This window comes from Leishmania mexicana, chromosome 16, assembly GCF_000234665.1.
Source record: "Leishmania mexicana MHOM/GT/2001/U1103 complete genome, chromosome 16".
NCBI lineage: Eukaryota > Euglenozoa > Kinetoplastea > Trypanosomatida > Trypanosomatidae > Leishmania > Leishmania mexicana.
The window spans coordinates 631,802-659,744 of record NC_018320.1 but is presented as its reverse complement, the minus strand read 5'-3'; the positions used below and the strand labels follow the sequence as shown (position 1 = coordinate 659,744).

The following is a 27,943-nucleotide window of genomic DNA, read 5'->3' as shown; positions in this document are numbered from 1 at the left end:
ATGGGGGGGACCTGGTCAAACCGTCAGCGCCGCAAGCTGAAATCGCCAGCAGTGGCTCATATGCACAGCGCAGAGATCCAAGGATAAAGGGAAGGAATCAAGAGCAGCGGAAACCCCGTGGGCATGTCTCATCCTCCCGCAGCTGCCCGCCCAGGCATAACCGCAGGCACAAACGCTATCGGGCGCGCTAGAGGGAAATGTTCTGTAGGTCATCGTACTCATCACGGACAGCCTCTCGAGCACGCTTCCGCGACTCCTTCAGCAGCTGCTGAGCGCGCTCCTTGGCGAATTCGCTGCGTATGTCTTCTCGCTGCAGCAGCTGCTGCACCTGCTCCTCCTCACTGACACCCATGCGCACCCGCTGGGTCGCTCTAGCGACGACGCTGACCGACTCCTGCTGCGACTCTCGCTTCTTTCGCTCCTTGACGCCGCCACGTTTGTGCTTTGCAGCATCGCCGCGGACGTAGACGAACGGTACGGCGAGCGCCTGCGTGTCCTCCGCGGTCACTTTGCCCTCCGCCAGGAGACGAGCAAACGCAGCTTTGAGCTTTTCCCTCTCCGCCTCACCGAGGGAGCCATCAGAAAAGGCGCCGGCGAGGTCCGCCTTCGCGACTAGGGCGCACTTGCGGCCCAGTTGAGCAGCACCCTTCTGCGCAGCCTTCAGGTCCGTCGTGTCCACCTCTTCCTCGTCTCCAAAGGCGTCAGTGAACAGTGAAGCTTTTAACAACAGGCCAGCGTGCAGCTGCTTCGCCCGTGAGCTGCTCGCGATGCTCTGGAACTCCTCCGTGCCCAGCATGCGAAGTGCGGTGTCACTCAGCTTGCACAGCGCCAAAAGACCTCCTGCTCTTGCCACTAGCTCCGCAGCCAGTGGAACACCAAGGAGGGCATCGAGATTCGGCGTGGACATACCCACGTGTGCCGTACACCGGTGTGTGACGGCGGATCTGTATCGGTGGCGGTGGCAGGTGTGGGGCACGAGGAAGTGCCGGGGGGAAGGGGGAACAAGCGATGAACCGCGGCTGCAGGATGTGGTAAAACAAGGCAGCCGCAGCAGAAGACCGTAGGAAGAAGCGCCGAGAAGAGGGCGGAAAGGAAAGCAGCGGAAGAGTTGTGGTGGTATGCGGGCGTGTGTGCTTACGTAAGGCATGCGGCATTCGCTTCAGAGGGTGAGCAGGAAACAGTCTCAAGCCACGCCTTATGGGTGCACGCGACACATGTACGCACATACATGTACGTCCCTCAAGCGGAACCGGCGCCTGAATAGGCGGCGTGCGTTGTTGCCCCTCACGCCCTAACTTGGGGGCTCAGGACCTGTTGAAGGCATCAGCGGCAGGTCATTGCTCAGCGAATAGGCGTGTGGGCTTACGCCTGGGCGGTTCCATCCTCCTCGTCCTTGTGTCTTCTTACCCGGAGTTACGGGGATGGGAGAGAGGCAGCGGTGGCAGCAGGTGAGTCGACCGCCTCTGATCTCCCGCCTGGAAGCACGACACACCACATCTTAGCGGGCCCTTAAAAGGCCACACACACACAACAGGCAAACAAAGGAAGAACGCCTTCGATGCGCGAGAAGGGAGACGACGCACAGTGGGCACCTGGCGCCGGGCTGTGATGGCACAGGGAGAGAGAAAGGCAATGCACATGCACGAGTCACCGCAGTGGCCGCATATGCCCCTGGTCCCGCCCTACTCCTTCGAGGCATTACGACGATCAGATCAGTGCCCTGTGAGCGAGAAGACTCTTAATCTGAAAGACCAGTGCGTCGCACTCGCGCTGCAGCTCGTCGCATTGCGCCTGGGCAATGAGCAGCTCTTCGCCTGAGGTACGAGGGCCTGCCGATGGGAAGCCGTATTGGTTGCTCTTCTCGGCCGCGAAAACTGAAGTCTCAGCAAGGCCGTGAGATACGGTGAGTCGAGGGATGTCACCTGCCAGCTGAAATGGGGAGGCGTACCAGCGACCGTTCCAGAGCGCTGCCGCAGTGGACGGGAAGGATCCTGGCGGCGCAGGAGTCTGCTTCGTGGACGGGCGGGTGGATGCCTTTACCCGGCACCGTACCCGAAGCTTCCCAGAAGCTACACCCGTAGAGCGGTCCCTCGACATGTGATAGTGTAGTGCAGCGGAGACACCTCGCAAGGCCTGGGGGGCCCACGTCGCCTCGGACGCCGTTCTGCCGCCTGTGGCGGCCCACCGCGCGCTGCCGCAGACCTCCACAGATGAGGTGCCTCCCGTGTGACGCACAAATATAGCAGTCAAGGCACCGTCACATGGGTCCACGCCCAGCGAGCGGATCAACGTGTGGGGAGGTGTGCGGAACTGCCGTCGTGATGCGCCAGCCGTTGCTTCAGACTTCTCCTCCCACGCATACAGTCGCAACCACGCTGGGGTGCGAAGAGAAGCTGCGGCACCGGATGCTGCGGCGGCGCTCGAGAGAGATGCCCATGGATCAGGTCCAGAGGCTGCGGCACTGACGGACTGCAAAGACATCGGCCGCATCGCTTGGTGAAGGTCGATGGACGCGAGGGAGCGGCCGCCAACGAACAGCTGCGTCTCATCCAGTGAGCACACCAAGCAAGTCGCAGCGAAGCCGCATAATAAGGATGCCAAGATGTCTCCACTGTGCGCCTCGACCACGAGCACACGTCCGTCAGCCCCAAGAGTCACGAAAGATGTCCCATCAGAGAGGAATCGGACTGCGACGACGGGGACAGTGTGCCCTGTGATCCGCCGACACTGCGTAACCCCACTGTCGCGATAGAGGGTGTGCAGAGAAAAGACGCAGCTGACGGCGTCGTGGCCAGCCGTTGCGACAAGATGGTTTGAGCTGACGGCGAGATCGTAGATAGCCCCGCAGTGCAGCGTCGTGTCAGAATGCGGCGTCAGCACGTGTGCACCCGCATTCACTGGAGCGCAGAGCAGGAGGCTGCCTTCACTGGTGCCAATGAGCAGGGCGCGATCGTCAAACACGGAGATCGCGCTTGTCGCCGTGATGTCGCTGTCGACGTCCAGCACCGACCCCACCATGAGTGGCAGAGCGATGATGGTCTCCTTCACTGACATGATCGTGTCCCAGCTGTCGCGATGATACGCTTCTGGTCGGGGTGGGCAGAGGTTGCACTGCTACGGGTCAGGGAAAAGAAACGGACAAAGCTCTGCGCACGCGACAGCAAAACGAGGTCAAGCGCAAGAGAAGCGAGTCAGAGACGCAGAGAATCCCGGTGTGGGTAAGAGTGGGACTGGCCGTAATGGCACCAGATGTGGCGACGTGTCCGCTTACTAAAGGTGAACCCTGGCCTGCGCCTTTCTTCTACAAAGACGCTTCACAGAGACGTCGGTGCGCCTGTGGCACTGTTGACGCGCGTATGTGAGCCGTGCGCCCAGACACCCACGCACAGAGCTCGAGGCCACCCGTCGGCGAGAGAAGAGGGCGCGGAGAGGCAAAGGAGGTAAAGCAAAAAGGAGTCGTGAAAGGGCATTGGCAGGCGACGTGCGGAATACGCGCCAGTGAGAAGGCAGGTCCGCGGCTACGCCGACGTGTCCTCGTAGGCCCGGCAATCACAAAGCGAGAGAGATGAAGCGGGTGGCAGAGGTGCCCGTCGAGACGTAGCTTCTACATCCTGCCTCCGTAGCGCGTATGCGTGCACACGGGCTAATGCGCACGATGGGCTCCCCGCCCCCTCCCTTTCGAGTTGAAAGACGCGAGTGTGTGTGAGATCAGTGCGCACAGATCACTCTTTCCTCGTGGTGGGTGTGGCCGACAACATGCACCGTCAAAGCGCTTCGATCTTCCAATGACAACAGCGGCTACACGCACGTGCGCACATAGAGCGCAGAGAAAGAAGGGGAGGGGGCTAGTGCGGAAGTTGGCGAGCCACCACCCTCTCCGGCCGCTGAGCATGGATCACTTGAGACTACACCTACGATGTGAACGATGGCACACGACAACGGAACACAAAACACAAAAAGCGAGGAAGGAAACACACACAAAAACGAAACGCTTAACAAATGGCCCGGCCGTAATCACAATGCAAACACTTTGCGGACCGCGACGACCCTTGTGAGCGGCACCTCAGGGCTGGCTCGCCTTCAGATGCTGGGCCCTTGAATGCTTCAAGAAGGACGCGCCCACCGCAATCTTGTAGGTATGCGATCCGGCATGCAAAGAGTGGGAGGCCAGAGAGAGAGGGCGCCTCACCTCGACATGTTCATCAGCATGTTTGCGTCCTTCGGTACGAACGTAACGTTCTGCATGGGCACGATCTGGTTGGCCACCTCCACCGCTGCCTCGATGCGGCGCAGCTCCAGCAGGCCGGACCCAGATTTCTGAATGGCCTCGGAAATGAGCCGCGCCGACTCCGCCTCACCCTCGGCGCGCACCACGGCAGCACGGCGCTTCTGCTCATTCTCCATCACGACATAGCGGTAGCGCTCTGCTTCCTGCTGGGCTACCTGCTTCTGCTCCACCGCCGTCATGAAGTCAGCGCCAAACTGGATGTCGACCAGCGAGAGGTCTTCAATGATGAGACCGAACTGATTCACCTTCTCCTGCATGAGCTGGTAAATGCGCGCAGAGACCGCGTCGCGCTTTTGGATGAGCTCCTCCGCCTTGTACTCTGCCACAACCGCTTTCAGGATTTCGTTGCTGACAGAGGGCAGGATGCGCTCGTCGTAGTCGAGACCGAAGGTGCGGTAGATCTGCGGGAGGCGGTCAGCCATGGGACGGAAAAGCACGCGCAGCCGCACGTTCACCATCTGCAGATCCTTTGTCCCGGTCATTGTGTGCAGCGTGCGCGGGCGCACCCGCACGTTGAAGCGCAAGATTTCGTCCAGGCCGATGATGCGCCCCTGAAGGCCTTCGCCGTACACGGAGTCCTTCAGTCCGCTGATCTTGTTGTATAGAATGCACGCCTCACCTGGGTAAACCACAAAGCAGCAGCTGTACACGCTAAGGCCGGCAGCCATCGCACCGATGGCAACCTTCTGCAGCAACTTCGACATCGCCAAGACGATAGGGGAGAAGAGAAATCGAAGAGCCAGGAGGCAGGCGCCAGCAGCAGAGGTGGTGGATGCTGTGAGATGCTGGCAAACACAGCCTGTGTTGGGGCCTCTTGGTGATGAAAGAAAGCCCTTCACGGACGGAGAAGAGTAGGCGAAAGATGCAAGGACTGCGTGAGGATGGGAGCTGGAGACCGTCTGTGAAGTCAGCCACACGCCTCCTGAAGATGCACGCAGCAGCAAACACGAACGCGAAAACAGAAGGCACAGAGCAACACAGAAGGCGAAGTCCGCAGCGAAAGCACAACAAATTACGCGCAGCTTTCCCAGTATGATAAGGAAACGAACAGAGAACTGCGGGAGTGTGGCATGGGCGAAAGGCAGGGAGGATGGCGACCGAGAACATTCATGTTGATGTCAGCGCGCAGATGCGCAGTGGGAGTGTGAAGGGTGCAGGGGAAGGGTATGGAGGAGATAGTCCAGGTACAGAAGTGAGAGAGCGACCGTGTGGTCTAGGAAACGCGAGTGGGATGGGTGCAGCCGCCGTGATAGGCGATGCGTGAATGGAAGAAAAGCAACCACGAGGCGTGCACAACCGCACGCACCCACACAGGAGCAGTGAGCGTAGTCTCAAGCGTCGAGAGAGCCGCTCTACCTCATGATGTGTCCGAAGACGTCAGCCTTAGGAATGCAGTCACTGGCCCCGCCTGTCTCTGCGCCTTTCACGCATGTGGCTCTGTCTCTGGCTACACGGCTTTCACGCCGAGGTGTCTCAGCATGCACAAACACAGCATCATACGGGAAAAAGGGAACATACCGAATCAAACAAGTGCTCAGGGGCTGCGCTCTCCGCCCTGCCCCTCCACACACACACACACACCGGCGTGTCGCGGCGCAAAGAGCGGCGGAATGGCAAGAGGCCAGGAAGGGTCACGCAAGGATGCACATAGTGACACGCATACGCACTCGAACGTACACTTGAAGTACCCCCCACACTCACCACCACCACTCGCGGCCCGCCAGCCCTGTGCCTCCTCCCCCCACCCCGATCATGCGGGTCATCCGCCGCCTCATCTACTGCCTCATTCATCACTACGGCAACACAGTGAGAGGAGAGACTGCAGGGATGTCAGGCACAGAGTGCAAGACAGGGCAACAGAGACGCGGCGTGGAGAACACAACACAGAGACTGAGACACGGTCCATGTGCTCAGGATCATTAACGCCCTCTGTTATCACAAACACGTTTCTTCGCTCAGCACAGCCTTTCTCGGCATTTTGTGCTTCGCATTGGGAGGGAGCGCCGCTGCTGCGCACGCGAACAAGGAAGACTACGCAGCGAAGACGAGCAAGAGACGAAGGGACAGGGAAAGAGGAAGAGGGCGGTCGTCAAGCAGTGCTAAAGTTACGTGCAGCATCGGCGTCACGCGCACACGAACGTCTGTGCACGCAAATGCCAGTCCGCGTCTTCCCTTCAAGTGAGCACACCATCCTCCTCCACTCTCTCCCCCTATCTTGGTGCGCTTGCCTCCTGAGAGGCCCAATCACCACCGGCGGGAGCATCACACGCTCCGTCACCCCTTCGATCCTCTACCTTCATACATGTACACTCGTCGCTGTGGTTCACTTCACCTCTTTTCTCGATGCCTTCCTGACATTCGATGGTGTGCTCGGCAAGTGAGGCGGAGAGGGGGAAGAGGAGGTGTGGGGCGCCGTTTATTCGATTAAGGCAATCCATTACGCAACGCAGACAAAAAAAAAAGACAGCGAAAGAACGACGAACACGCGCGTGTGTGCGCTCACACGTTCGAGTGAGCGCACCGCCACCGTCGACCGCGCCACCCACTTCGAGGGTGCTGAGAAAAAGCCGAAAGAAGCGACCCTTCACGCCACGACGACAGTCATCCCTCATCCACCTTAACCGTTAGACATGCAGCCACACACTTCTCCGCCACTGCTTTCCGGTAGCTTGTGCCCACACACGGTAATGATGAGCACAGAAGGCGCTGCGGAGACAGGAAGCCGAGAGCCGCGTTACTTGGGGAAGCGCTCCTTGTAGTCGGCAATGACCTTGGCACAAAGCCCCCCCTCCACATCCAGGCAGAGGAATTCGTCCAGCACCTCCTCGTCCATCAGCTGCATCTGCAGCATCGAGTGGATGATGCGACTGAGCAGCTTCTCCAGCCCGTCCTGCGCACCCTCGGGGTTGCAGAGGCTGTACACAACATCGAGGTCCATGCGAATCATGTTCTCCTCGTCGGTGGACGGCAACGGCACGCGATCCCAGAAGGACATCAGCGTGTCCACGGCGGAGTCGTCGGGGCTCTCCAGCCGATTGTATGTCAGTCGCAGCACGTTCGCCGCATCGAAGTACACATCGGCGCGCGTCTCCTGCTCAGTGGAGGTGAGGCGCAGCATACTCATGAAGCGCTCTCCAAACTTTGGGACATCTTCCAAAAGGCCGTCCTCGATGGCAGAGGCAAGAGCGCTGGCAAAGCCGTCGAACACCTCCGTGTCGATCATGTACAGCCCGACGACGAGGAAGCTGAAAGCCTCGCGCTGGGCGTCCTTGCGGGTGGTCGTGCAAGCCGAGTGGATCACCTCCTGCGCCACCACCACACAAAGCTCGCTCTCCGACTCAAAGAAGCGATCGCATGTGTTGAACTGGTCTACCCAGTGGAGGATGACGTCGTTCGTGCGGTCCGCCACCCACTCCTGGAACATCGACGCCACACGCAGCTCGAACTTCACGAGTGGCGCCTGCGGCGACGCCTCGTCACGGAACGAGGCACCGACAGGTGCAGTGGCAGCGGCCGTGGCCGCCGCGGAGGAGGACAAGGCTGCTGTTTTGGCTGCCGGCGCGGCACTCGACGTGCCGCGCCCGTTCAGCCCCTTATCAACCGAAGGCGCCGGTGATGCTGCAGTACCTGTCTTCGTCGTGGTGGCGTCGCGCCAGCTCTTCGAGGCAGCGGCGGGGCTGCCCTGGTCACGGCCGCCTTTCTTCGGAGGCGGGGCAGTGGCGTACTTTTTATCCTTGCTGTGGCTTGGCGGCAGCGCGGTCTTGACAGGCTTCGGCTTCGAGCCCCAGCCGCGCTTGCGCAGGTCCAGCAGGTCCATAATCTTGAAGCGAATGCGCGGCGGGTACGGGCAGTCGGACTTCTTATTGAAGTTCTCGAGGGAGGTGAAATAGCGGTCCAGCGTCTTCTTGTGGCTCTTATCTAGGCGATCGCCAATTGTGTCGAGGAGTGCAGCGAGCAGTTCGATGTTCTCGCTGCTGGGAAAGCCCGTCTTGTCGCTGCAGCGCATCGTCAGATCCATGACGGTGAACATGGTCGAGTGCGTCAGGGCCGTGCAAAGGTACAGCTCACCGATAAAGCGCATGTTCGACCGTTTGCGCCGCATCACGTTGGAGCGCTCGTACTCGAGCTCCTCCTCTGACTTGTCTTCCATCTTCGACAGCTCCTTGGAGAGCGTTCGGAACTCGTGCTGCACAGTGCTGATGATGGCGTCGCGCAGCTGCGACTGGGGTCGCTCGCCCTTGTGTCCATCGCGCAAAACGTTCGCTTCATACAAGGCAAGGCTGTGGCACACGCCGGCGTACAGCTTGCTGTTCTCTGGCTCGTCTAGCGCCTTCTTGAAGATGATGTTGACAACCATGTTCATAATATCCTCCGTGGCAAAGAGCTCCTTGGTGAGCAGCTTGTCAATCATGATGTCCTTGTTCTCCTCTGTCAACTTGTTCAGTGTGCCGTGCAGCAGCCGCTGCACCCACTCCTCCGTCGTCTGAGCGGTGCCCTTCGCAACCCAGGCATTCTCACCGCGCACCAACTTCGTCTGCGTCAAGCGACGGCGTCGTATCACTTCATCCAGAGAGAAGCCCGGGTACGGTGGCTCAAGGTAGTTGTTTCGCACACTGCGAATCTGCTCAACGGTAAACTGCATGGCCGTACGTGCATGCGTGGGTCTGGAGAGGAACGGGAGATCCGGCGTGGTGCTCGGGTGCAGATGGTGAGAACCTCGACGGTGGTGCTCAAGCGTTCGTGGTGGTGGTGGCAGGGGCGATGCGTGAGAAAAGAGGCAGTGCAAATACTTCGTGTGCGTCCACGGTCGAGGAGTGTTGTGCACACACGCGTGGGTGAGTGTGCCGGTGGGGAAGGGAAGGGGAGGGGGAAGGGGAGGGGAGAGCGTGGCGAGCGAGTCGGGATGTGAGTTGCTCGGTCAAGAAGGCGGATAGTCCTAGCGTATCTCAGCGGTAGAGACGTGTAGCTGTGTCACGGGAGTGAAAGAGGGGTGGAGAGCATGAGCAGGACCAATCACCAAGACAATCAAGGACGCATCCAAAGCGGCGGCAACATCAAAGAGAACGCACATGCGCGCAACGCGGGAGATAGAGAGAGAGGTGGCGAATGGCAAAGGTGAAGGAGGAAAGTTAAGGGGGCGCGCGTGTGCATGCGAGAGTGGGCCGCGTAGGTCACTGTGCGCTCATGTGGGGCGATCCTTACTCGAATAATCGCTGGCTTGAGCAGGGTAAAGACTTCCCCATGAACAGCGGTACAAGAGAGGAGGATCAGACGGCGACAGTACCCCCCTCCCCTCCCCCCGCCCTCACAGGCACGAGCACAGATGCACGGCGACAAGCAGGAGGAAGAAAAGCGGCTACCATACGAGAGATACAGCCACACCACACCTTCGGAAAGCGCGCTTACAGACGCCGTGTCAACACTCTCCCTCCCTCGAGGCCCCTGCCAGATGCTGTGTAGCCACACGTGCGGTAGCCTCCATGAAAGTGGGAAGCCTTGGGTGGCTCGAAGAGTGGCGTTCCTTCTCAGCTTTACAAGGTTTGGTGTGCTTAGATGGGGAACAAATGGAAATAGAAAACCCGCGAACACAAAAACAACCACGTCAAGACACAGTTCGACGAGTGGCGTAAAGGGACCCATGAAACACCCCCCCCACACACATACACTCGTATGCGGGGCTGCGTGCTTGTTTCCCACCTCTCCAAAGCCTCCGCAAGTGTGACTGCCTTGCTCAGCTGTTCAAAATGGCGTTGAGGAAGTCGTCATCATTCTCTGGCATCGACGGCGCCACCTTGACGCCCGCGGTGCCCAGCGCCGCAGAATCCACATGTTTCGCCTCTTCTCTCTCGGTTGAGGTCGCAGAGCGCGCACCATTCGCAGGGGGCGTCCAAAAGGATGAGGCCGCCAAGAGTCGCTTCGGCAGAAAGCCCGGCTCAGTGCGGCCCTTCTCCCTGTCGATGATGATCGAGTAACCCTTCAGTCGCTTCTTGCGGTGAAACTGGACGGCTTTGCGGGCCTCCCCGACGAGGTTGAACTCCACAAAGGCGTAACGGCAACTTTTGCCGGTCTTGTGGTGGCGCACAATGCGCACGCTCCGCACACGGCCGAACTGATCGGCAAAGTGACGCAAGTCCTCCTCGACCGTCTCGGGATGCAGGTTGGCCATGACGACAGTGCGCAGGGGGTCTGAGCGGACGTTGAGGTCGGTGAAAGGGTTGCGCCGTTCATTCTCGCCCTGCAGCTGGGCCGCCCACGCCTCCTGCTTCGACAGCATGCCAGCCGCAGTCGTTGTCGTACTTGTCGTGAGTGTTGGCGAAGATGGCAGCGGGGCACGCGCGTTGGAATCACGAGTGGACTCGTCTTCGCCCTCCTGTTTCGCCAGCGCTAGTGCGGTATTGAAGGCATTGTGGCACGAGTGGCCTTTGGTGACTCCCTGCTGGCGTCGGTGCAGTCGACCAATCGAAGGCGGTGGCGGCCTCGTCTGGAAGAAGGTGCGCTTCCACGCGGCATGCGTCTCCTGCCGCTGATGCGCCGCCACCCTTTTGTGCTGCAGTCGCGACTCCTCTTCATCGCACTCCATGATATATTGAAAGAGAAAAGCGTATGTGTGTGTGTATGTGGTGGATGGGCGGTTGCAGCGGTGTGTGGTGTCTTGTGCTCGTCTTGTTTCATGCACCGCTGCAGGTGCGCCAGGGGAGAAAAGGGCAGGTCGATAGGGTTCTGCACTCACCCTCGGTGTGCACGCAGGGACGCGCACACGCAAATGAGTTTATTGTCAATGCGCGGTGCGGCCCTGTGCGTGGCCTCCTGCGGCGCGTGAACACTTGGCGGTCGGCACAGCCGCGCATACGTGCAGCACAAAAGAGAAGTGAAGAGGAGAAGGGCGGACGTGCGTTGCGAGTCGAGTTGAAAGAAAAGGGCTCTAGCGAGCAAAGGCGTTCTGCTGTGAAACGTAGGAAGGGGAGGGGGAGGGGAGTCAGTGGCCCCGGCACCACCCTCGACCTTACTTCCGATTCAAGCAAGGAGAGCCGGGTCAGTTCCAAAGGAGACTGTGGGGGTTGTTGAGGTGCGGCAGCGGCAGAGTCGATACCTCACAAAAGAATGAGAAGGTGCCAATCCTGTGTCGTTGAGCTCGCAAGCGCGGAAGGGCCTGAGCACGCGCATTCGCCTTTCCAAGATTGCCCTTTGTGCCTCTCTTGCCATTAAGTGGTGGAATGACAGTGCGAGAGAGAAAACGCAAGGGCAGAAAAGGTGCGGCGCCCTCATGTCGAACGCGGCGCTTGGCCCCGTGAAAGTACAAGAGCGTGTGAGGGGGTGGAGAAGGACGGAGGCGCCTCTCCCCTCCCCTGAAACACAGCACACATGAAGGGAGACCCACAGGTGAGAAGCGACCTCAACGCCAACGTCTACACAATGAAAAAACAACAAGATAAGGATAGTGAGACGGTAAAGACAGACCCTCTGCAACAAGAGTCCATGAACGCGTGTGTGTGCTCGTCGCGGGAAGTGAGAGCAGCATCGCTGCTACTGTTCTGCGCAGCAGCCTCAGCATTGCGGATCGAGCGCAGAAGAGAAAACGGGGAAGCGGAGAGGGGTGACAGACAGTTTCAGCTGCTGGGGTGGAAAAGAATACACAGCAAACACCGTCACAACGAAAAGCCTTCGTCTTATCTTCACCGCCATCGCCACTACACTTGCGGTTCTGGTTTCGGGGGTTTCCTGTGTCGATGGCGCTGCCCTCGGTCCCCTGCAGCGTGGCTGCACACCTGCGGCGCATAAACGAGTCCAACGCAGAAGAGCAGAAGAGGACCACTGCGAGACAGCGGCGTGCGGTTGCGCGTACCGTGCACGACAGAGAAACCCCCTCCCCCCTTCCTCCGTGGCAGCACACAGAAAAAAAGGCGAAGCAACCAACAGGCTCATCGATACGCACACCTACGCGCGCACTCTCCGAGGCGTGCATCAAGGCGCGGAGCACTTCCATCAGCCAGGAGAGCTCACTCTACTCTATGCACAGCACACATATACACGAAGCAGTGTCGGTGGGCTGTGGATGTGCCGCAACAGCCTCTAAGGGGACGTGATAAACGGGGCACACACCAACGAGGCGGCACCACCGTGATGCCAAGCGGAAGCTTCTATGCATCTAGCAAAGGTGAGAGGAAAAGGGAAAGAGAAATGAAAGCGGCACGCGCACAGGGAGGCACGTGTATGTATACGCACACGTGGCCATCGCGCCCCACCACGGTACACACAAAGCTCCTCCACCGCCAACTCCCCCCCCCTCCGCCGCTGTCCGTTGCCATCTAAGCGGGAAGGTGATAAGTGGGGTGAAAGGGAGGCTTGCTGAGATACAAGCAGAGGTTTCGCTCTGAGATGCCAACAGCGGGCTGAGAAGGACAACATGGATGCCGCCCCCCGTCCCATCCTCACTCCCCAACTGCCGACGTAGTGCACGCACAGAACTTTCTCAGGCGGCGCCGACAGCTGTCAGGCAATGCGGAGGGGCATCGCTCGAGGAAGAGATCCAGAAGCCGGCTACCACGATGTGACGCGATCAGATACGTAGCAGTGCAGCTCCTTGAACGGATTTACCACGCTGCCTTCCCGGTTGAAGTGCAGCCACAACGCACTGGCTCTGAAGATGTCGAGTCCCGTCCGGCCGCGCAGCTCACCAGGGCTCAGGCGCAGCCGGCCAGACTGGTGCCGCTGTCGACGTGTCTCGATCTCTCGCCGAGTGTGCAGCATCGTCTGAGCAGGAATGTGCCAGCTACGGCACAGCACCGTCTCGACGTCAGAGAGCTCCCTCTGTGCCTCTTTTGCTGCCGCGGCATCGGCGTTGGCGGCGGCGTCGCTTCCCGTGACCGCTGCCTCTTCCTCGTCTCCATACTCCACCCCTATGGGCTGGCGCGCGCCGTCGAAGCACGGGAAGACGCCGGCCAATTGAGTGAGACCAACAACCCACGTCTCCACCTCTGCCCGATCACGGCACATGACATCCACAAACTTCAACTGCTGTCTACGTGCGTGGCTGTGGCAGGTGAGAGTGAAGGAAGTACAGAAGTCGCCAACTTCGCTCTTGCGCTCGTGGGTGGCGTACTTAAGAAAGGCAGGTGAGGAGCGACCCAGCGTAATCTTCACCACGGAATCCAAGTACACACGACCGCCGCCTGTTAGCCCCGGCCCACGATGCGACTCGTCCCAGCACAGCCGCAGACGGTTGGCTTTCTGTGAGAGGTAAAACCATCGCGTGTGTGGGCGGCCATAGCGGTCGAGCTTCGTGAGAGAGGCGCCCATGTCCATGTAAGCGGTCACCCGTGTCAGAAGCGCAGGGTCGTCGAAAGAGGAGAGGTGGCGGGTCATGCTGCTGGTGCCCTTCCCAGTCGCATCGGGGGCAACAGCGCGGGCGTTGGTGTCCGCTCCCACCCTCCCCGTCTCCTCCCACCTGTGACACACGCTCCAGTACTTGGGAAGGGGCTGTGGATCTCCACTGGAATTGGTGAAGTTGAAGATGCGGAACGGCTGCGGTAGAGAAATCGGCTGGAGCCTCTCCTGCTGCTGCTGCTGCCTCGGGTGCTTCCTTGAAGACTGCACAACAGCGTTGCCTGTCATCGCCAGTACAGCGCCTCGCAGCCACTCCTCAATAGAAGTAGGCTTGGAAGGGGTGGAAGACGCCGTGGTGGATGCGGCGTCTCTGCAACTGCGTGAGGTGGTGCTCCCTCGACAATGACCAGCAGCCGGCTCACCGTCTGCGTGCGCAGATGGTGAAGGAGTAGATTCAGGAGCCATGAGTCCCACGAGCGTGAGACGAAGCTGCGCCAGTTCCAGCGCCTTCTCGTATGTGGCCCTCTCTTGCTCAAAGGCAGCCAGACTCGCCTCATTGTTGGCATCGGCTACGTGCGCGTCTACGGCGCCCCCGTCACCCTCGTTCGCCGCCGCCTCGAAGTCGCGCAAGCGCTGCAGCTCCCCTAATCGCGTATTTTTGACCTTCGTCAACTCCTGCCGTGTTGCCATGATAGCCGCCGTAGCCTCCTCCGCCTTCCTGAGAAGCTGGCGGATGGCAGACTCATCACGAGAGAGTTCGGCGCGTAGATCGACCCCTGCCTCATCAACGGTGGCGATTTGAGCTTGCACCTCAGCGCGACGTTGACCATACTGCCTCAGCATGTCCCTCAAGAGCTCCCTCCGTCGCGTCTCGAGGAAGTTACGTACGCGAGCCTCGGGGCTCTCTTCATGCGCCAGCCGTTCCCTTAGGCGCGTGCACAAAACCTGCATACCGGTTGTCTTGTCGGTGCCGTTGGCCAGTGGCGTGTGAAAAGGTAACTGGAACAGAGGGTGTCGCGGCGTCAACGCCGCCGCGAGCTGCAGAAGCCCCGTCGCGTGCTCTTGTTGAACCTGAAAGATGTGTGCATCAGCGAGGAGAGCGTCGTGGATGTGAATGGACTCCAAATACGCTGACTGGAGTGCGGCATGCTGTGGCGACTTGGCGCCGGGTTCAGGCACCCTCATACTCTTGATCTTGTCGGCAAAGTAGAGCGACGAGAGCGTCTCCTCACACGTCACAGCTGTCGGGCTCACATTCACGAAGAGTGCCACCTGCGCACGGGGAGCCGCAAACGTATCGCGCAGCATCATCGTGAGCTTGCTGTCACGGTATGGAATGTGTGGCGTACCGTGGTAGAGGTGATGAACAACGTTGCCGAGTGCGGTGAGGGAAGCGTTGATGTGTCGCAGTTCGTTAAAGCCGGTTCCGCGCACCTCCGCGTGCTTCGCCTTCTCACTGCCTGCAAGGTCCGCCACCGTCAGTGTGCTGTACATGACAGGTGCGGAGCGTGTGCCAAGCAGCGCGTTCGCGGCACCCTCAAAGCACTCACTGCGCAGTAGTTGAGGCCCTTTCTGCTTACGCTCCGCTGCTATCGACGCGGCACATTGTGCCTCCCGCAGCGCGCAGCACTCCGCCAGGGTGGGCGGAGATGAGTGTGCGGGCGTAATGGGGGTCTGAAACACCTCGATCGTGAAGAAAGCGTGCGAGCGAGAAGAGGTGTCGTTCGCAGATGTCGCCCTCTGCACCCGGCGCACCGCTGCGCTTTCGTACACGTGGAACGCGTCCTGTAGCGTGCGCAGCGGCACATGCGTGAGGTGCGGCAGATGCAGGACGTCACGCGTCATGATGGGCTGCAGCGGCCGGCCACCCACTCCCTCGCGCAACAAGTCACGGATCTCGTCCATGTAGATTTCAATGGCGGTCATGCCGAGCGCAACGTGGCGCTCACACTTGGCGCGCATGCGCTCAGCGAAGATCAACATGTCCTGAATGGAGCGTAAGAGCAAGCCCGTGTCGGCGCCAACGGCATGTACACCCTTTCCACTGTTGTGGACAACGGCCGTCTTTCCCAGCACCGTGAAGGTCTTTCCGCTGCCGGTCTGCCCGTAGGTGAGAATGGAAGCGTTCGTGCCAGCCAGCACACTGTCCACGCAGTCGAGCACGGCTGCCTCGTACACATCCTCCTGCGTCGCGTCCATGTCAAATACGTGGTCGTAGGCGAAGTGGAGGCTGCGAGTGCCTTTCGTCGCACGACAGTCGGCGAGTCGCAGCGACTTGTCAGAGGAGGGAATGCAAACGACCTGCTCGTAGCGCTCACTCTGCTGGAGGGGGGTCAGTGGATGTGCAAGCTTCGGTCGCACGCGCACTGAGACCGTCACTCGCGCCGTCTCACAAACGCCGCCGTCTGTCATGGTCGTTGCACTCCAATGAAGACAAAATACGCTGTTGCGCGCCTGTGAGAGGGAAGAGGGCGTGAGGGATTGGCGACACGGCTGGGCCGTGGCTGCGCCAAACACGGCGTGGTTTTGTGCTTTGGCGCACGCGTGTGCCGTGTGTGTTGAGCGGGTGCCGCGGCAGAGGAAGGATGTGCGAGGAGACCGCGAGAAGCAACGAAGACCTGCACGTGTGTACGTGTGGGTGTGCAGAGGGGCAAAGATGAGAGAGAAGAGTATGTGCAACAGCCACCATGACGACAAGAGTCGTAGCGAGGACCAAAGATTGCCTACAGCACCCTAACATGGGTTGCGGGCCCCGCGGCACTCTGTGAGCACTTTGCGCGGTGTTGGAGAGGGCACTGCTCGCCTTCTTGTGGACATCTGTGGCAGCAGTGAAGAACGGATTAGAGAAAGCCGAGGATGACGAGAGAGCGGTGGGGGCAGAGAGGCATTCTTGAACGGTCAAGTCATGGCGTGCGCGAGTGGCAGGTCACGCAAGACAGCCCGCTTGAACATCGCTCGATGTGTATCTCTCTTATCGGCCCGTTTTGCAGCGGCGGGGAAGAGGGGCGGCGAGAGGCGAAACGGTAGAAGAGGGAGGAGATGCAATGTGCACATCGTCACCGCGAGCCCCATCCCCACTCTTTCGGGGCTGCTCTTACCGCCTGCGTCTTGCTCTTCCACGACGGTTTCGCCTCCATCGACCGATGGCACACCTGGAGGATGCAAAGCGAGAAGAGTAAGCCTGATGGGAAGGACGCGTGCATCTCCTAAGAAGCACTCCGAGTTGGGTGTCGTTTCTCTGCCACCCGCGCCGGAGGCGCGGGAGGGAGGCTGGCGGGATGGACAGAGAGAGACGCTTACAGTGGAAGAGGACCAGAGAGAATCACCGGGGTATGAGGAGGGGGGGGGGGGCGACACAGCAACGCAGAGAGGCCGACAGCAAGGGCCAGGGGGAGGGAGAGGAGCCTGTGAAGGGGGGCTGCGTCGCCCTACGGTACCGTGTCCTGCCGTCCACGCAACACAGCACTTCCAGCTGCGTTTCAGTAAGAGCAGAGAGCAGAGAGGGGCAAGAGAAGAGGGTGGCGAACCGTGCCGCATGGTCCACTGCGCTGAAGCAGGGCCTTGGCATGCGCACCGGCACACAGACTCACGACAAGCACACCGACGCGTTCACGGCGTGAGCTCGATCGTGACGCCTTCTGCCATGAGGCGCTCGATAAGAGGTTCGAGCATGTCCTGAATGTGCTCCTCCACCTTCTTCCCGGCCCCCGGCACCGCCACAAGGTTCGACTCCACCTTGTAGCGCTTGATGGGGTCGCCGAAGAGCTGCACCTTGATCCGCCGCTTCTTCACGATGGCGCGCTTGCTCGCCAAGTCGATAAGGGAATGCCGCGACTGGCTCGGCGCCGTCGAGAGACCTGCGCTGGTATGAGTGCCGCTGCTGCGCGTTACCGAGGCATCTGTCGTCGCAACAGAGTTGCCATGGGGGGGCATGAGGGGGGGAGGGGCAGCCGGCGCTTGGCCACCCTGAGCGAGCTCCGGCGGCCGCATCGCTCGCCGTCCGCCAGCACCGAGCAGCACGCCGTAACCGGAGCTTGGGTACCCGCCAGAGCGTGCGCTGCGACCCGTGCTCGACTGGGTTGCTGAGAGGATATACGAACGTGCACTGCGCGGCACTCGGCAGAGCGATGAGAGTGACTCCACCTCGTCGGCTCGCGGCGTGCCGGTAAGTCCCATCGTGGAGTCTGGACTCAGCAATGCCGCGTCCTCGCTGTTCGTCACATCCTCGATCTCCTGGAACACCTCGATGGAGGCCACACCGTCCACGTGGATGTCGCTCAGAGTCATCTCCAGCGGGCAGTAGAAGGGCATCGCGAGGCTGAGGTCGCTGCTCAGCGTCGAGTTAGCGCCGACGGTGTCAACGTTCACCTGCAGCCCGCGCAGCTTGAGGGAGAACTCGCCGTCGTAGCGCACCTTCACCATGAGCGCCGTGTGCTCCAGCGACAGCTCGCGGATGCCCGTCAGCATCACCTGCGGCGCTGTGCTCCCAATCTCCGGCAACTCCACGTGAACGAGGCCGCGGACCACTTTGCTTTCCCCCTTCGCCATCGCACCCCGAATGGACGTCTCAAGGGCAACCCGGATCGCCTCTCTGTTCTCCAGACTCCACGTCTGCGGCCAGTCCCAGCGTAGCATTCTCTCCTCCTCCCCCTACTCCTGGGGTTGGATGTGGCGGCCGCGTCTCTAGCGGAAACGTCTTTACGACCGTGAGGAGGGAAGTGTTGCCAAAGAGCGATGGAGGCTGCGAGGGCGATACGGCACTGGTTAAAAGGCAGTTGGGCGAGCAAGAGGGAAAGGAGACAAGGACGAAGTTTGATGTGAAGAGTTGTCAGCGTGGCGAGAGGCAGGCGGAGAGGCGCACATGCACATACATGGTGAGTCATGCCCGATCTCACAGAGGTCGGGCAGAAGACGCTGTCTCCCACGCACGTCACCACGTCGATAAGCACATGCGCCAGTGAATCGGCCGTACGGCGTCGAGGCGCCCATGGCATAATGGCACGGTGAGGAACGAACAGCAGCACGATGGCTGCCCCCCCCCCGCCCTCTCCATCCCTTCCTGCACTGATTTGAGACGAGTGAGTCAGACTGCCCCAGCAAGGGCTGGCACCGCCCGTCGACTCCACCAGAGTGGCGCGGGGAGCCAGCGCTGCAGCTGGTTACACCGATATAGGAGGAGCGTGGAGTGGGGGAGGGGGAGAGGAGAACTCGGATGAGATGGAGTTACGTGGCCGCCATCCAGAGGAACGCGTTGGCTTAGCAAGTACGAGTCACAACACAGAAAAAGAGGAGAGAGATCGAGACCGCGCCTACGCGCGCCTGCGGGGCGGGGAGAAGGTGAGCGAGAGGGAGACGCAAAATCGAAACTGTGAAGAGGATGAGCAGCGCACATGCGTACAAGCATACACATGCAACATCGGGCAGGTGAGAGCAATGCACCATATGCGTTGCCCTCTCCTCCTGCTAGGCGCTGTGTGCTTCGACAGCCGGTGGTGAGCATAGGACGGTAACTTGTCATGCCGCCACTACGATAAGGATCCTTCTTCTCATCTGTTCTAGACCGCTCGCTCGCCTGGTGACCGGCCAAAGGGAATGACGCTGCCCAGCATGCTGCCCACATCCTCACGACCCATCGGCTTGGTGTGCTGGCCGAAGCGACGCAATACCGTGTCACGCGGTCGCAGGTGCCATTTCGTCTTCAGCTGACGCAGGCGGTGCGGCGGTGTATCGACAACCGTCGTCTCGGCGTCTTCACCGAGCGTTCCGGACGGCGCGGCGGCTTGCGCAGCTTCGATAGCGGCGGCAAACGAGGCCACCTCAGCCGAGGTGCCGTGCACGTCCTCGCACATGCGCAGACACGTCAGCGTATCATCGTTGAAGGGGATACCCAACAAGGAGTACATCCGAATAACGTCGGAGGTCATGCTCAGCGAGCCTTCCGCCGACTGTGCGTTGGCGAGCAGCAGCGAGTTGAGAATACGCGTCGTAAGCGGCTTGCCATAGCTGACAAGCTTCTTCACTTTGCCGTAGGCGCTGCTCACCGCACCAACGTGCGCCGCCAGCTCGATGCACTGGTCGTGCATGGGTAGGATATTGTCGATGATGCTCCCTACCTCCTCGAGTCGCTGCATCATCGCCTCGCAGCTGGCGTACATCTGAACTGTCGGCTTGTCGCACGTCGTGCAGGCCTGCAAGAAAAGCAACGCCATCTCCGGGGTGGGATTGATGTCGCTATGCTGAAAGAACTGCTCGTAAACCGCCAGCGCCAGCTCACCATCCGCCTGCGCGGCACAGTCGAGAAACGCTATGGTGAAGAGGAGGTAGTCTGCGGTCAGGCCACGCTGCGACAACTGGCCAAGTACATCGATGACGTAGTCCCCCATACCAGGGACGTGGCGGATGGAGTAGAGCGCCCAATGATAGCACTCCAGTGAGACACGAATTTGTGCGCCGTCAGCAAAGCTCAGTGCCTCAAGAACGAGAGTTGGCATGTTCAGCATGCTGCACATGCGCATGTAGGCTTCCACGCACTCGCTGCTGCGCTTCAGCGAGTAGAAGTCATAGAGCGACCACGTATCGAGGCCGCGAGTTGTGTAGGCCTCCCATGTTGAGGGTAATCCGCTCACTCCACCCAGAGCATCCGGTGATGCGCTCGACGATGTTGATGCCGCTTCCGTCGTCTCGCCCGATGCGGACGCACTGGATGCAGCGGGCGTCTTCTGCAGTTCCTCGGCAGCCATCGACACCAGTATCATCGTCTTGGCCAGCATTGAGGAACGCGGCCGCAGATGCCGCTGAATGACCTCCGCCATGATGGCCATGCCGTGCGACGGCTTCTGGCACGCCACACACAGCTCCAAGACCGCGTCGTACAGGTACGTGGTGAGCGTGAAGCCGTCGGCCGCATCGTCGGAGGCGTCTGCCTCCATCTCCCGCGCACGCTGCAGGTACACATTCCAGCCCTTTTCCCACTCCCCGCACACAGCGCAGCAGCGGATCATCTCCGCGTGCGTCTCGGGCCCGACATCGACCGGCGGAATGTTCGTCACTACCATCCGCTCGAAGATCTCCTCCGCACATTGGAAGCTCGCCACGCGCTGCCAATCCGCCACAAGCGTCAGCTGGTCCCTCTGATAGCGCAGAATCGCCGCGCAGCTCTTGTCCGGCAGCGGCACGCGCTGGTACAGGAAGTCAGTCAGTAGCCGGTTCGGTGTCGGCAGCATGCGCGCATGCCGCACCAGCTTATCAATGTCCAGCAGATGCATGTCTCTCTTGAAGTAGCCGTACCGTGTATAGCGCAGGTTCTTTGCCAGCGGAGTTTGATTGTACATGTGCTTCATGTGCGGCCGGTCCGGGTCCACCCACACGCGGTGTGCCTTTTCAAAGCCAGGCTCTCCACCGAAGAGCCCCATGGCCGACGTGGTCAGAGCTGGGCGGTGCAGCTCCTTGTAAGCCGCACTCTGAATGTGCTCCTCGAGCGCCCTCGCCGCCGGCGCTGTGTCATCGATCCATAGTGCCAGCTCGTCCCCTGTGTGAAGCGCCGTCTCCGTCGCCGGGTGAGACTGCATAAAGCTGGAGGCCGAAGCCACCGCAAGAGACGCGAAGCAGCGCGACAGGCCGGTGCTGAAAAGCATCGCGTCCTCCTCCCGGCCTTAGCACAGCCTTGTCGCTCCCGTGTGCGTATACGGGTTTTCTTTTCTCCCTCCTCCCTTCTTTGGCTCGCTTTGTTTTATGTGATTGTGTGGCGGCTTTCGCTGCAATGTGTGAGACGGCGAGTCGTATGTCTGTGAGCTCTGGGTGGAGAGCGGGACCAGCGGTGGCATGCACACACACACACGGTCGGCGACACGCACGAGATCACTCGCACAGATGAGCGAGAAGGTAATGCAGAGCACAAGGAGAGGGAGACAAAGGAGCGGGACAAGGGCAGAGCGTTGATGCGGAAGGTGACGCATGGAAAGAAACGAAAAAGGGGCGAGGAGGGAAGCGTGAGAAACCCGGCAACGACACACGCAAGCACCTTGAGCGCGCACATGAAGCAGTGCCTCACGCGCATGGCGCCTGAGACGACGCTGCATTCTCGGGCCCATCTTAAGTAGAGAGCACGTGTGCCGGAAATGTGCACGACAGTAGTAGAGAAGTGTGGTGCAAAGCGGGACTGGGAGTTCCGCAGACACACCCTATCCCTCCACCCACTTCTTATACTTCACGGGGAAGGGGGGGGCTATCTGTACACGCTCACTCTCCGCCACCTCGAGCACTACAGTCTCCATCAGCACTGTCTCGTCCTGAAGGCGCTGCTGGTGTGTGTAGACGTTTTAGAGTGGATTGCAAGATGGCAGCACCTGCAGCGACGGGTGGTATCTACATACCGTAACGTTACATAGATGAAGTGCACAAAGGCATAGGCAGGCTTCCGGCACTGTACATCACTCCTTCGGCCTCACCATAGAAAAAAGCATAAACGGCGGAAGGAAGAGAGGGGTGCGCATGCGCGTGAGCACACACGGGTACGTCCGACCCCTTCGTCATCACTTCTTCGCCCCCCCCACACCTCCCCCGACGCCCCCTCCGTATCATCGTGAGCGCATGTGCAAGACGACAGCGCGCACGCACACCAAAGAGGTGAGATGTTGCTCGCATGCAAAAGATAAGCGGCAGCTAGCAAGACTCAAGAAAGAGTGCGCAAGAGGGCTTCAGCATCGCCGAACGCACCACCACCAGCAGCGGCGGCTTCTTCACATCCAAAGGCAGAGACGCACGCCTTCGCAGCGCAGAGAGGGACCGAGATGAAGAACAAGCGTAGGGTCGATCATCGACAATGCCGAGTCGTCGCAAATAGCCCAGCGACACAAAAGAAAAAGAGGCGCGCGGGAGCAAGACAAGGGAGTGCGTTGGTACGTTGTGCGTGCATCCTCACTCACCACCACACCTGTTAGGCGTTGGTGATGGGTAGCGGGAGTCCCTTCGCCTTCAGCTGGGCCTCTAGCTGCTCCACAATCGCGCGCAGCCGCACTATCTCAGCCTGCTGCACACTGACCTCACGCGCGTACTGCTCGTCGTACACAGAGACGCCGTTGGGGTCAGTAGGACGCACCACGCCGGCCTTTGCAGCCACCGTTCGTGCCTCCTTGCGCAGGTCGTTGATCTCCTTGATGAGGATGACGTTCTCCGTGGTGATGCGCTGCTTCTCCACGCGATGGTTCTCTTCGTCCTTAGCGATCTTCCTCTTTAGGCTTGCCAAGTTTCCCTCCAGGTGGTCGCGCTCCCGGTGGTAGTCCTTCACCTCATCGGTGGCAGTCCGAGCTGACGTAAACTGACCCTGATTGGCTGGTCTGTGCCCATCTGTGTAGTTCTCGTAGAGCGCCTTCGACATCGACTTGAGCCGCTTTTTGTCCTTCGATGCTTGATACTCGTTGTAGGTGTCGCTGATCTCTGCCCACATGCGGCCCTGAAGCGACTTTGCCTCGGCTATGCGGGCCGCAAGGCCGTCAAGCTCCTTCTGCTGGGCCGCTCGCTTCTGCCGCAGGCTCTTGATCTGCAAGACCAGGTGCTCATTGCTGGACTCGTACTGGCTCGTCTCCGCGTCCATGTGCTCCAGCTTCAGCTTGGAGGCGCTGATCTCGTTGTCTTTTGGCTCGATCTGTGTCTTGAGCTCCTTGCGCTTGAACTCGAGCACGAACTTGAACTTCTCCAGCTCCTGATTCTTTGTTCGCAGGTCTTGAATGCGGCGTTCCTTCTCGGTGATCGTCTCCCCTCGCTCGCGCACCTCATTTGTGAGGGCCTCGATGTCGCGCTTGGCTGAGTTGATGTGCGACTCTAACACTGTTTGCTGCCGTAGCTTCTCGGTGACATCGGCCATCTTGGACTCGAGCTCAGCACGGTTCATGTTCAATTTGGAGAGGAGCGCGTTGTTGGCCGACTGCAGCGCTGCCGCCTCTTCCTCCTGCTCACGGAGACGCTTCTCGTAGTACTCCTTTGCCTTCACGATCTCGGTGTCATTGTCCTCTTCAATTATGGCGCACATCGCCTCCGTCTCAGCGTCGTTGCGCTCCTTCTCGGCCGCAATGCGGTACTGCTCCTCGTCGAGAGCGTTAAACTCCCTCTGCTGCCGCTGCTTGTCGGCCAGGCGCTGGGTGTCGGTCTCATCCTGCAAGCGCGCTTTCTCACGTTCGTGATTCGTATCCGCCTCGGCAAGGAGGTGGCGCAGTTGGCCGGCACGGCTACTGAGCGACTCGATCTTGCAACGATAGTCCTCTTCGGCCTGGCTGAGCGTCTGGGCAAACTTTTGCTCCATCTCCGCCATAAGCTCGGTGAAGCGGATGGCCTGCTCGCCTTTGGCCGCCTGGAGAGCCGCGATCTCCGCCTTTTGCTTCTGCATCTCATTCTGGTAGTCTCGGTCGAGGTGTGCGATCTGCTCTTCGTGCTGCCGCTCCTTCTTCAACTTTTGCTGTGCCATACGCTGCTGCAGGTCCTTCACCTGAGTGGTGAGGTTGTGCAGGAGCTGCATGGAGGCGTCCAGGTCACGGCGATCGACAAGGAGCTCTGTCATGTGCTCGACCTGCTTTACAGCGCCACGGTGCGGGGCTACAACGTCCCAAAAGACTACCATTCCGTCCTCACCAACAGTAATGAGCATGCCCTCATCGTACGAGAGAGCCATGTCCGTGATGATACCAATGTGAGTGACGTGCGACTCGATCTTGATGTCGCGTTGCGCCGTCACGATGCGTGGGTTGCCGTGATGGCTGTCACCGCCGCCTCCTGCACCGCCGCCGGCGCCGCCACCACCTCGGTCCACCCCCTGTCCGTTCAGCTTCTCGCCCAGGTACGTGTTGAACACACGGACGGTGCCGTCCTCGCAGCCGCCAAAGAGGAGCTTCAGCGACTGACTGACCAGCATGCACCGCATCGATGCGTCGGGCAGGTTGTACTCGATGGTCTGCAGCATCGTGGCTCGGTCCATCTGCCGCATTTTTCGATCGTTTCCAGCAGCCCAGACAGTGTGCATATCCGCCGCAGCGCAGTGATACGTCACGGCTTTCGTGACGTTGTCGCGGACCTTGTGGAAGTCACACAGGCTAAACTCGAAGACGGCGCCGTCGGCACCAGACGAGATGAGGCGGGTGTCATCCGGTGGCACAAAGCTGAGGCTACGTACCTTGCTGTTGTGCCCGCGCAAGTGGCCCAGGAGCTCGCACGTGTACGTGTAGTGCACGTGGATGATGGAGGAGTTGGCAACGGCGAAGTACTGCCCGCCGTGACTGAAGCGGCACGCGGTGCAGTTGCGGATGCTGAGCCGCTTGAACTCGCACAATTCCTTTTCGTATATGTTGAACACACGCATAGAGTCAGCGAAGGCGATGATCATGTGCAGCCCGGATGGGTGCATCGCCATGCTGACAATCTCCTCCTGGAAGCTATTGCGCATCTCCACCACGTTGGTGATGCTGTTCCACAGAAACACACTGCCGTCACGGCCGGCGGTGGCGACAAGGGGCCGCTGGACGCACGTGTCCACGGCAACGACGCCGCCCGTGTGGAAAGGCTGCCCGACCGGCTGAAACACCATGTCCTCGGCTTTGGTGAAATCCGCGTTCGGCACATTCAGCGCGTAAATCTGCTTTGTGCTCGTGAGAAAGCCAAGCATCTCCTCCGCTGGAGGCGGAGTAAAGGTGAAGGCGCGAATGACCGGCACCTGAGCGCCGATCTTCGATACTGTCGTCAAGTCCGTCACGGCGCCGTACCGCCCGTCGGCGGCGAAGCGGAACGTGCGCACCTTGCGATACATCTCCTTGCTGAGTGTGCGCTCGAACAGCGTGATGAGACCCATGTCACCGCCGCAGACGAATCCCTTCGTGTAGGACGCGAGCGCCGTGATGGCGATGCCGTCAGACGGGGAAAGCGGAAGGGGGTGCTTGTACTGCTGCTTCTCAAAGAGCAGTAGGTCCCCGTTGTCGGTGGATACGACGAGTCGGCTCTCCTCCTCCATCAGCCAGGTGTGGGCCAGGTACTGCACATCCGGCGCCTCCACCCCACCGGTGGTGGGGAACAGGTGGCCGTCCGTGTAGGAGAAGAACTTCACACAGCCCTGCCCCGTGACGCAGAGAAGGGAAGCGTCGTAGGGGGAGATGGAGCACTGCTTGAGGTGACGACTGTCCTTGGCCGTTATGGCGCTCTCCAGTGCCGTGTCGTGGGCAAGCATCTTGTGCTTCTCCACGTCCCAGTACACCAACTTCCACTCCGGGAAGCCGCCGAGAGTGACGAGGTAGCGGCCGTCCTGTGAAAAGGAGAGCGAGACAAACTCGGTGGAGCCGAGGTCGGAGAAGTGCAGCACCGAGCGCCGCTTGATGCGTGGGGAAGCGGTAGAGTCGAAGAGATAAATGACGATGAGCGGAGTCTTGCCCGACTCGGCCACTGCCAGGAGGCGGCGACTGGGGGCCAGAGCCATCGCTGTCACCCCCTCACATCCGGGTGTGCACTGCACGAGCTCCTGCGTGCCTTGCTGTGTATCGAGCAGCACAAGACTCTCGCCGGCAACCCACACAATGTAGTCCTCTCCAAGGTAGTGCACGCCGTCCTTGACATCCTCGCACACGCCGAACACCACGCGGCGTTCAATCATCCGCGGGTTTTGTGACATGGTTTCCCACGTCGCAAAGACTGAAACAGGCAGACGAAAAGACAGCACAACCGAGCAACGGTGCCAACGACCGCCACTGCTATCAAACTTCACAGTAGCACCCGTGAAGAGGGAATGACTTCGCCGGCGGGCAACAGAAGCCCCGCGTCGTGCGAGCTGCTATTTGGGAGGGGGAAACGGATGAGGGTGGGCCACTGCTACGTTGGGGGGAGGAGAAGAGGAAAGAGCAGCAAGTGAAGGCGACAAGAGAGGCGAATGCAGTCGCGTACATTGGGAGAACAGCGAGGAAAGTGGGTAAGCTGCGCAGCCCACTCGCCCAACCGACGCATCGGCTTCACCGCAGCGAAGCGAAACGGTGAAAGGCGCGGAAAGGTTAAGCTCAAACCGCACGCCGCACGCAACCTGTGGAACCATAGATGACAGCACGGTGCGTGCGCCCTTCCGACTTTCGTGTGCGCCGAACTTAAGAGTGACAAGGGGGGATAAGGGCGAAGAGGGGGATGGAAAAAGAAGAGGGGGGCAACAACTTCGTGCCGGCTGACAACGCGATGCGTACAAGAGGTACCCGCCTCCCCGCTAGCCGCACGTAAAGTGAGTAAAGAGTGAAGTGGCGGCGCTTAGTCGTGAGCTCATGCCCTTCTTCCTCTTGACCCGGCGACGCTGTCCCAGGAGGAATGGGATTTGAACGGCCATGCTCCCCCCCCCTATTCGCACCACACTGACGGCCCCCGTATCCTTTCGTCCTGGTCTATCCCTCCCTTCTGTTCCGGTTTAGTTGGTGCGTTCACTAGTGAGACGAACAACGTGTAGCATCCTGAAGATATGTATGGATGTAGAGAGAGGGATACGCGCAGCCGCCCTCTTGATTTCTATGGTGGTGGTGCTTGAAGCGAAAGCGGCGGACCCGGCGGACCTGCGTGACAGACGAACCAGACAACAGACGCGCGCGAAAAAAAGAAAGAAAACGCGTGCTCAGCTGATTTGTGCCTATTGAGAGGTTCGGACAAACCATCTATGCGACGATGTGCACTCATGCAGGCAAGCTCTGGTACCCACGCAGGGAGGTGCTGCGCCACACTTGGCAATCTCGTTACGACAACAACAGTCCCCTACCCACGCATCATCAAACCCTCTCCTCCCACTCGCTCTTTTTGGGGGCGGGGGAGTATCGGCACTAGACGGCCCTCCAGCACGCCCTTTACAGCAAGGGTGGGTGCGCGGCCTTTGTATCTATGAAGCATGGAAAAACAGCGATAGGGCTTGGGGCAGAAGCGGAAGCTGAAGAGAGAGGAAACGATAAAGACACGTGGGGCAGCCACCGTGGAACTCCTCCCTCGACCTCAGCAGCCTTTGAAAGATGCGCCGAAGGGGAGAGTGAGGTGAAAGACAACAGAAGAAGTCGGGGAGGCCCACGGCTGGGGAGCAGGCAAGCAGAAAGGACAGAGGAAAGCAACGAAGACCCCACATGATGGGCATGAGAGAAAACAAACGCCGTGAGACCTGTAGTGACGCGCCTTCGACCTCTTGACACACGCACACACAGGTGAGCACATGCCAAATGAAAACAAGAACAGCATAGAGTAGCCGACTCGCTCCGCGTAGAGCCCCAACAAAGAAAAGCATACCCCCACTCCGCTCAACGCCTACCTTCCCAGGCAGCGACACCGCTCACAGCGTCTCCGTCCACC

The 27,943-nt window shown here is 60.0% G+C and overlaps 9 protein-coding genes across 9 annotated transcripts; all 9 read right to left on the bottom strand.

The window, feature by feature from the left end:
- Window positions 1-187: 187 nt before the first annotated feature.
- LMXM_16_1630 (conserved hypothetical protein) lies at window positions 188-907 on the bottom strand (the record flags this gene model as incomplete). The annotated part of the gene is made up of 1 exon (XM_003873804.1): window positions 188-907. One exon carries the CDS (start codon window positions 905-907, stop codon window positions 188-190), a length of 720 nt encoding a protein of 239 aa, XP_003873853.1.
- Window positions 908-1,707: 800 nt separating this feature from the next.
- LMXM_16_1620 (conserved hypothetical protein) lies at window positions 1,708-3,054 on the bottom strand (the record flags this gene model as incomplete). The annotated part of the gene is made up of 1 exon (XM_003873803.1): window positions 1,708-3,054. One exon carries the CDS (start codon window positions 3,052-3,054, stop codon window positions 1,708-1,710), a length of 1,347 nt encoding a protein of 448 aa, XP_003873852.1.
- A 1,131-nt stretch (window positions 3,055-4,185) lies between these two features.
- On the bottom strand, window positions 4,186-4,992 carry LMXM_16_1610 (putative prohibitin; the record flags this gene model as incomplete). Its single annotated transcript, XM_003873802.1, has 1 exon — window positions 4,186-4,992. One exon carries the CDS (start codon window positions 4,990-4,992, stop codon window positions 4,186-4,188), a length of 807 nt encoding a protein of 268 aa, XP_003873851.1.
- A 2,030-nt stretch (window positions 4,993-7,022) lies between these two features.
- LMXM_16_1600 (conserved hypothetical protein) lies at window positions 7,023-8,930 on the bottom strand (the record flags this gene model as incomplete). Its single annotated transcript, XM_003873801.1, has 1 exon — window positions 7,023-8,930. One exon carries the CDS (start codon window positions 8,928-8,930, stop codon window positions 7,023-7,025), a length of 1,908 nt encoding a protein of 635 aa, XP_003873850.1.
- Window positions 8,931-10,019: 1,089 nt separating this feature from the next.
- Window positions 10,020-10,868, bottom strand: LMXM_16_1590 (putative U1 small nuclear ribonucleoprotein; the record flags this gene model as incomplete). The annotated part of the gene is made up of 1 exon (XM_003873800.1): window positions 10,020-10,868. One exon carries the CDS (start codon window positions 10,866-10,868, stop codon window positions 10,020-10,022), a length of 849 nt encoding a protein of 282 aa, XP_003873849.1.
- Window positions 10,869-12,826: 1,958 nt separating this feature from the next.
- LMXM_16_1580 (putative kinesin) lies at window positions 12,827-16,024 on the bottom strand (the record flags this gene model as incomplete). The annotated part of the gene is made up of 1 exon (XM_003873799.1): window positions 12,827-16,024. One exon carries the CDS (start codon window positions 16,022-16,024, stop codon window positions 12,827-12,829), a length of 3,198 nt encoding a protein of 1,065 aa, XP_003873848.1.
- A 1,197-nt stretch (window positions 16,025-17,221) lies between these two features.
- LMXM_16_1570 (conserved hypothetical protein) lies at window positions 17,222-18,247 on the bottom strand (the record flags this gene model as incomplete). Its single annotated transcript, XM_003873798.1, has 1 exon — window positions 17,222-18,247. One exon carries the CDS (start codon window positions 18,245-18,247, stop codon window positions 17,222-17,224), a length of 1,026 nt encoding a protein of 341 aa, XP_003873847.1.
- Window positions 18,248-19,167: 920 nt separating this feature from the next.
- LMXM_16_1560 (conserved hypothetical protein) lies at window positions 19,168-21,246 on the bottom strand (the record flags this gene model as incomplete). Its single annotated transcript, XM_003873797.1, has 1 exon — window positions 19,168-21,246. The coding sequence occupies one exon, from the start codon at window positions 21,244-21,246 to the stop codon at window positions 19,168-19,170; it is 2,079 nt and encodes a 692-aa protein (XP_003873846.1).
- Window positions 21,247-22,547: 1,301 nt separating this feature from the next.
- LMXM_16_1550 (conserved hypothetical protein) lies at window positions 22,548-26,255 on the bottom strand (the record flags this gene model as incomplete). The annotated part of the gene is made up of 1 exon (XM_003873796.1): window positions 22,548-26,255. The coding sequence occupies one exon, from the start codon at window positions 26,253-26,255 to the stop codon at window positions 22,548-22,550; it is 3,708 nt and encodes a 1,235-aa protein (XP_003873845.1).
- Between the last annotated feature and the right edge of the window lie 1,688 nt (window positions 26,256-27,943).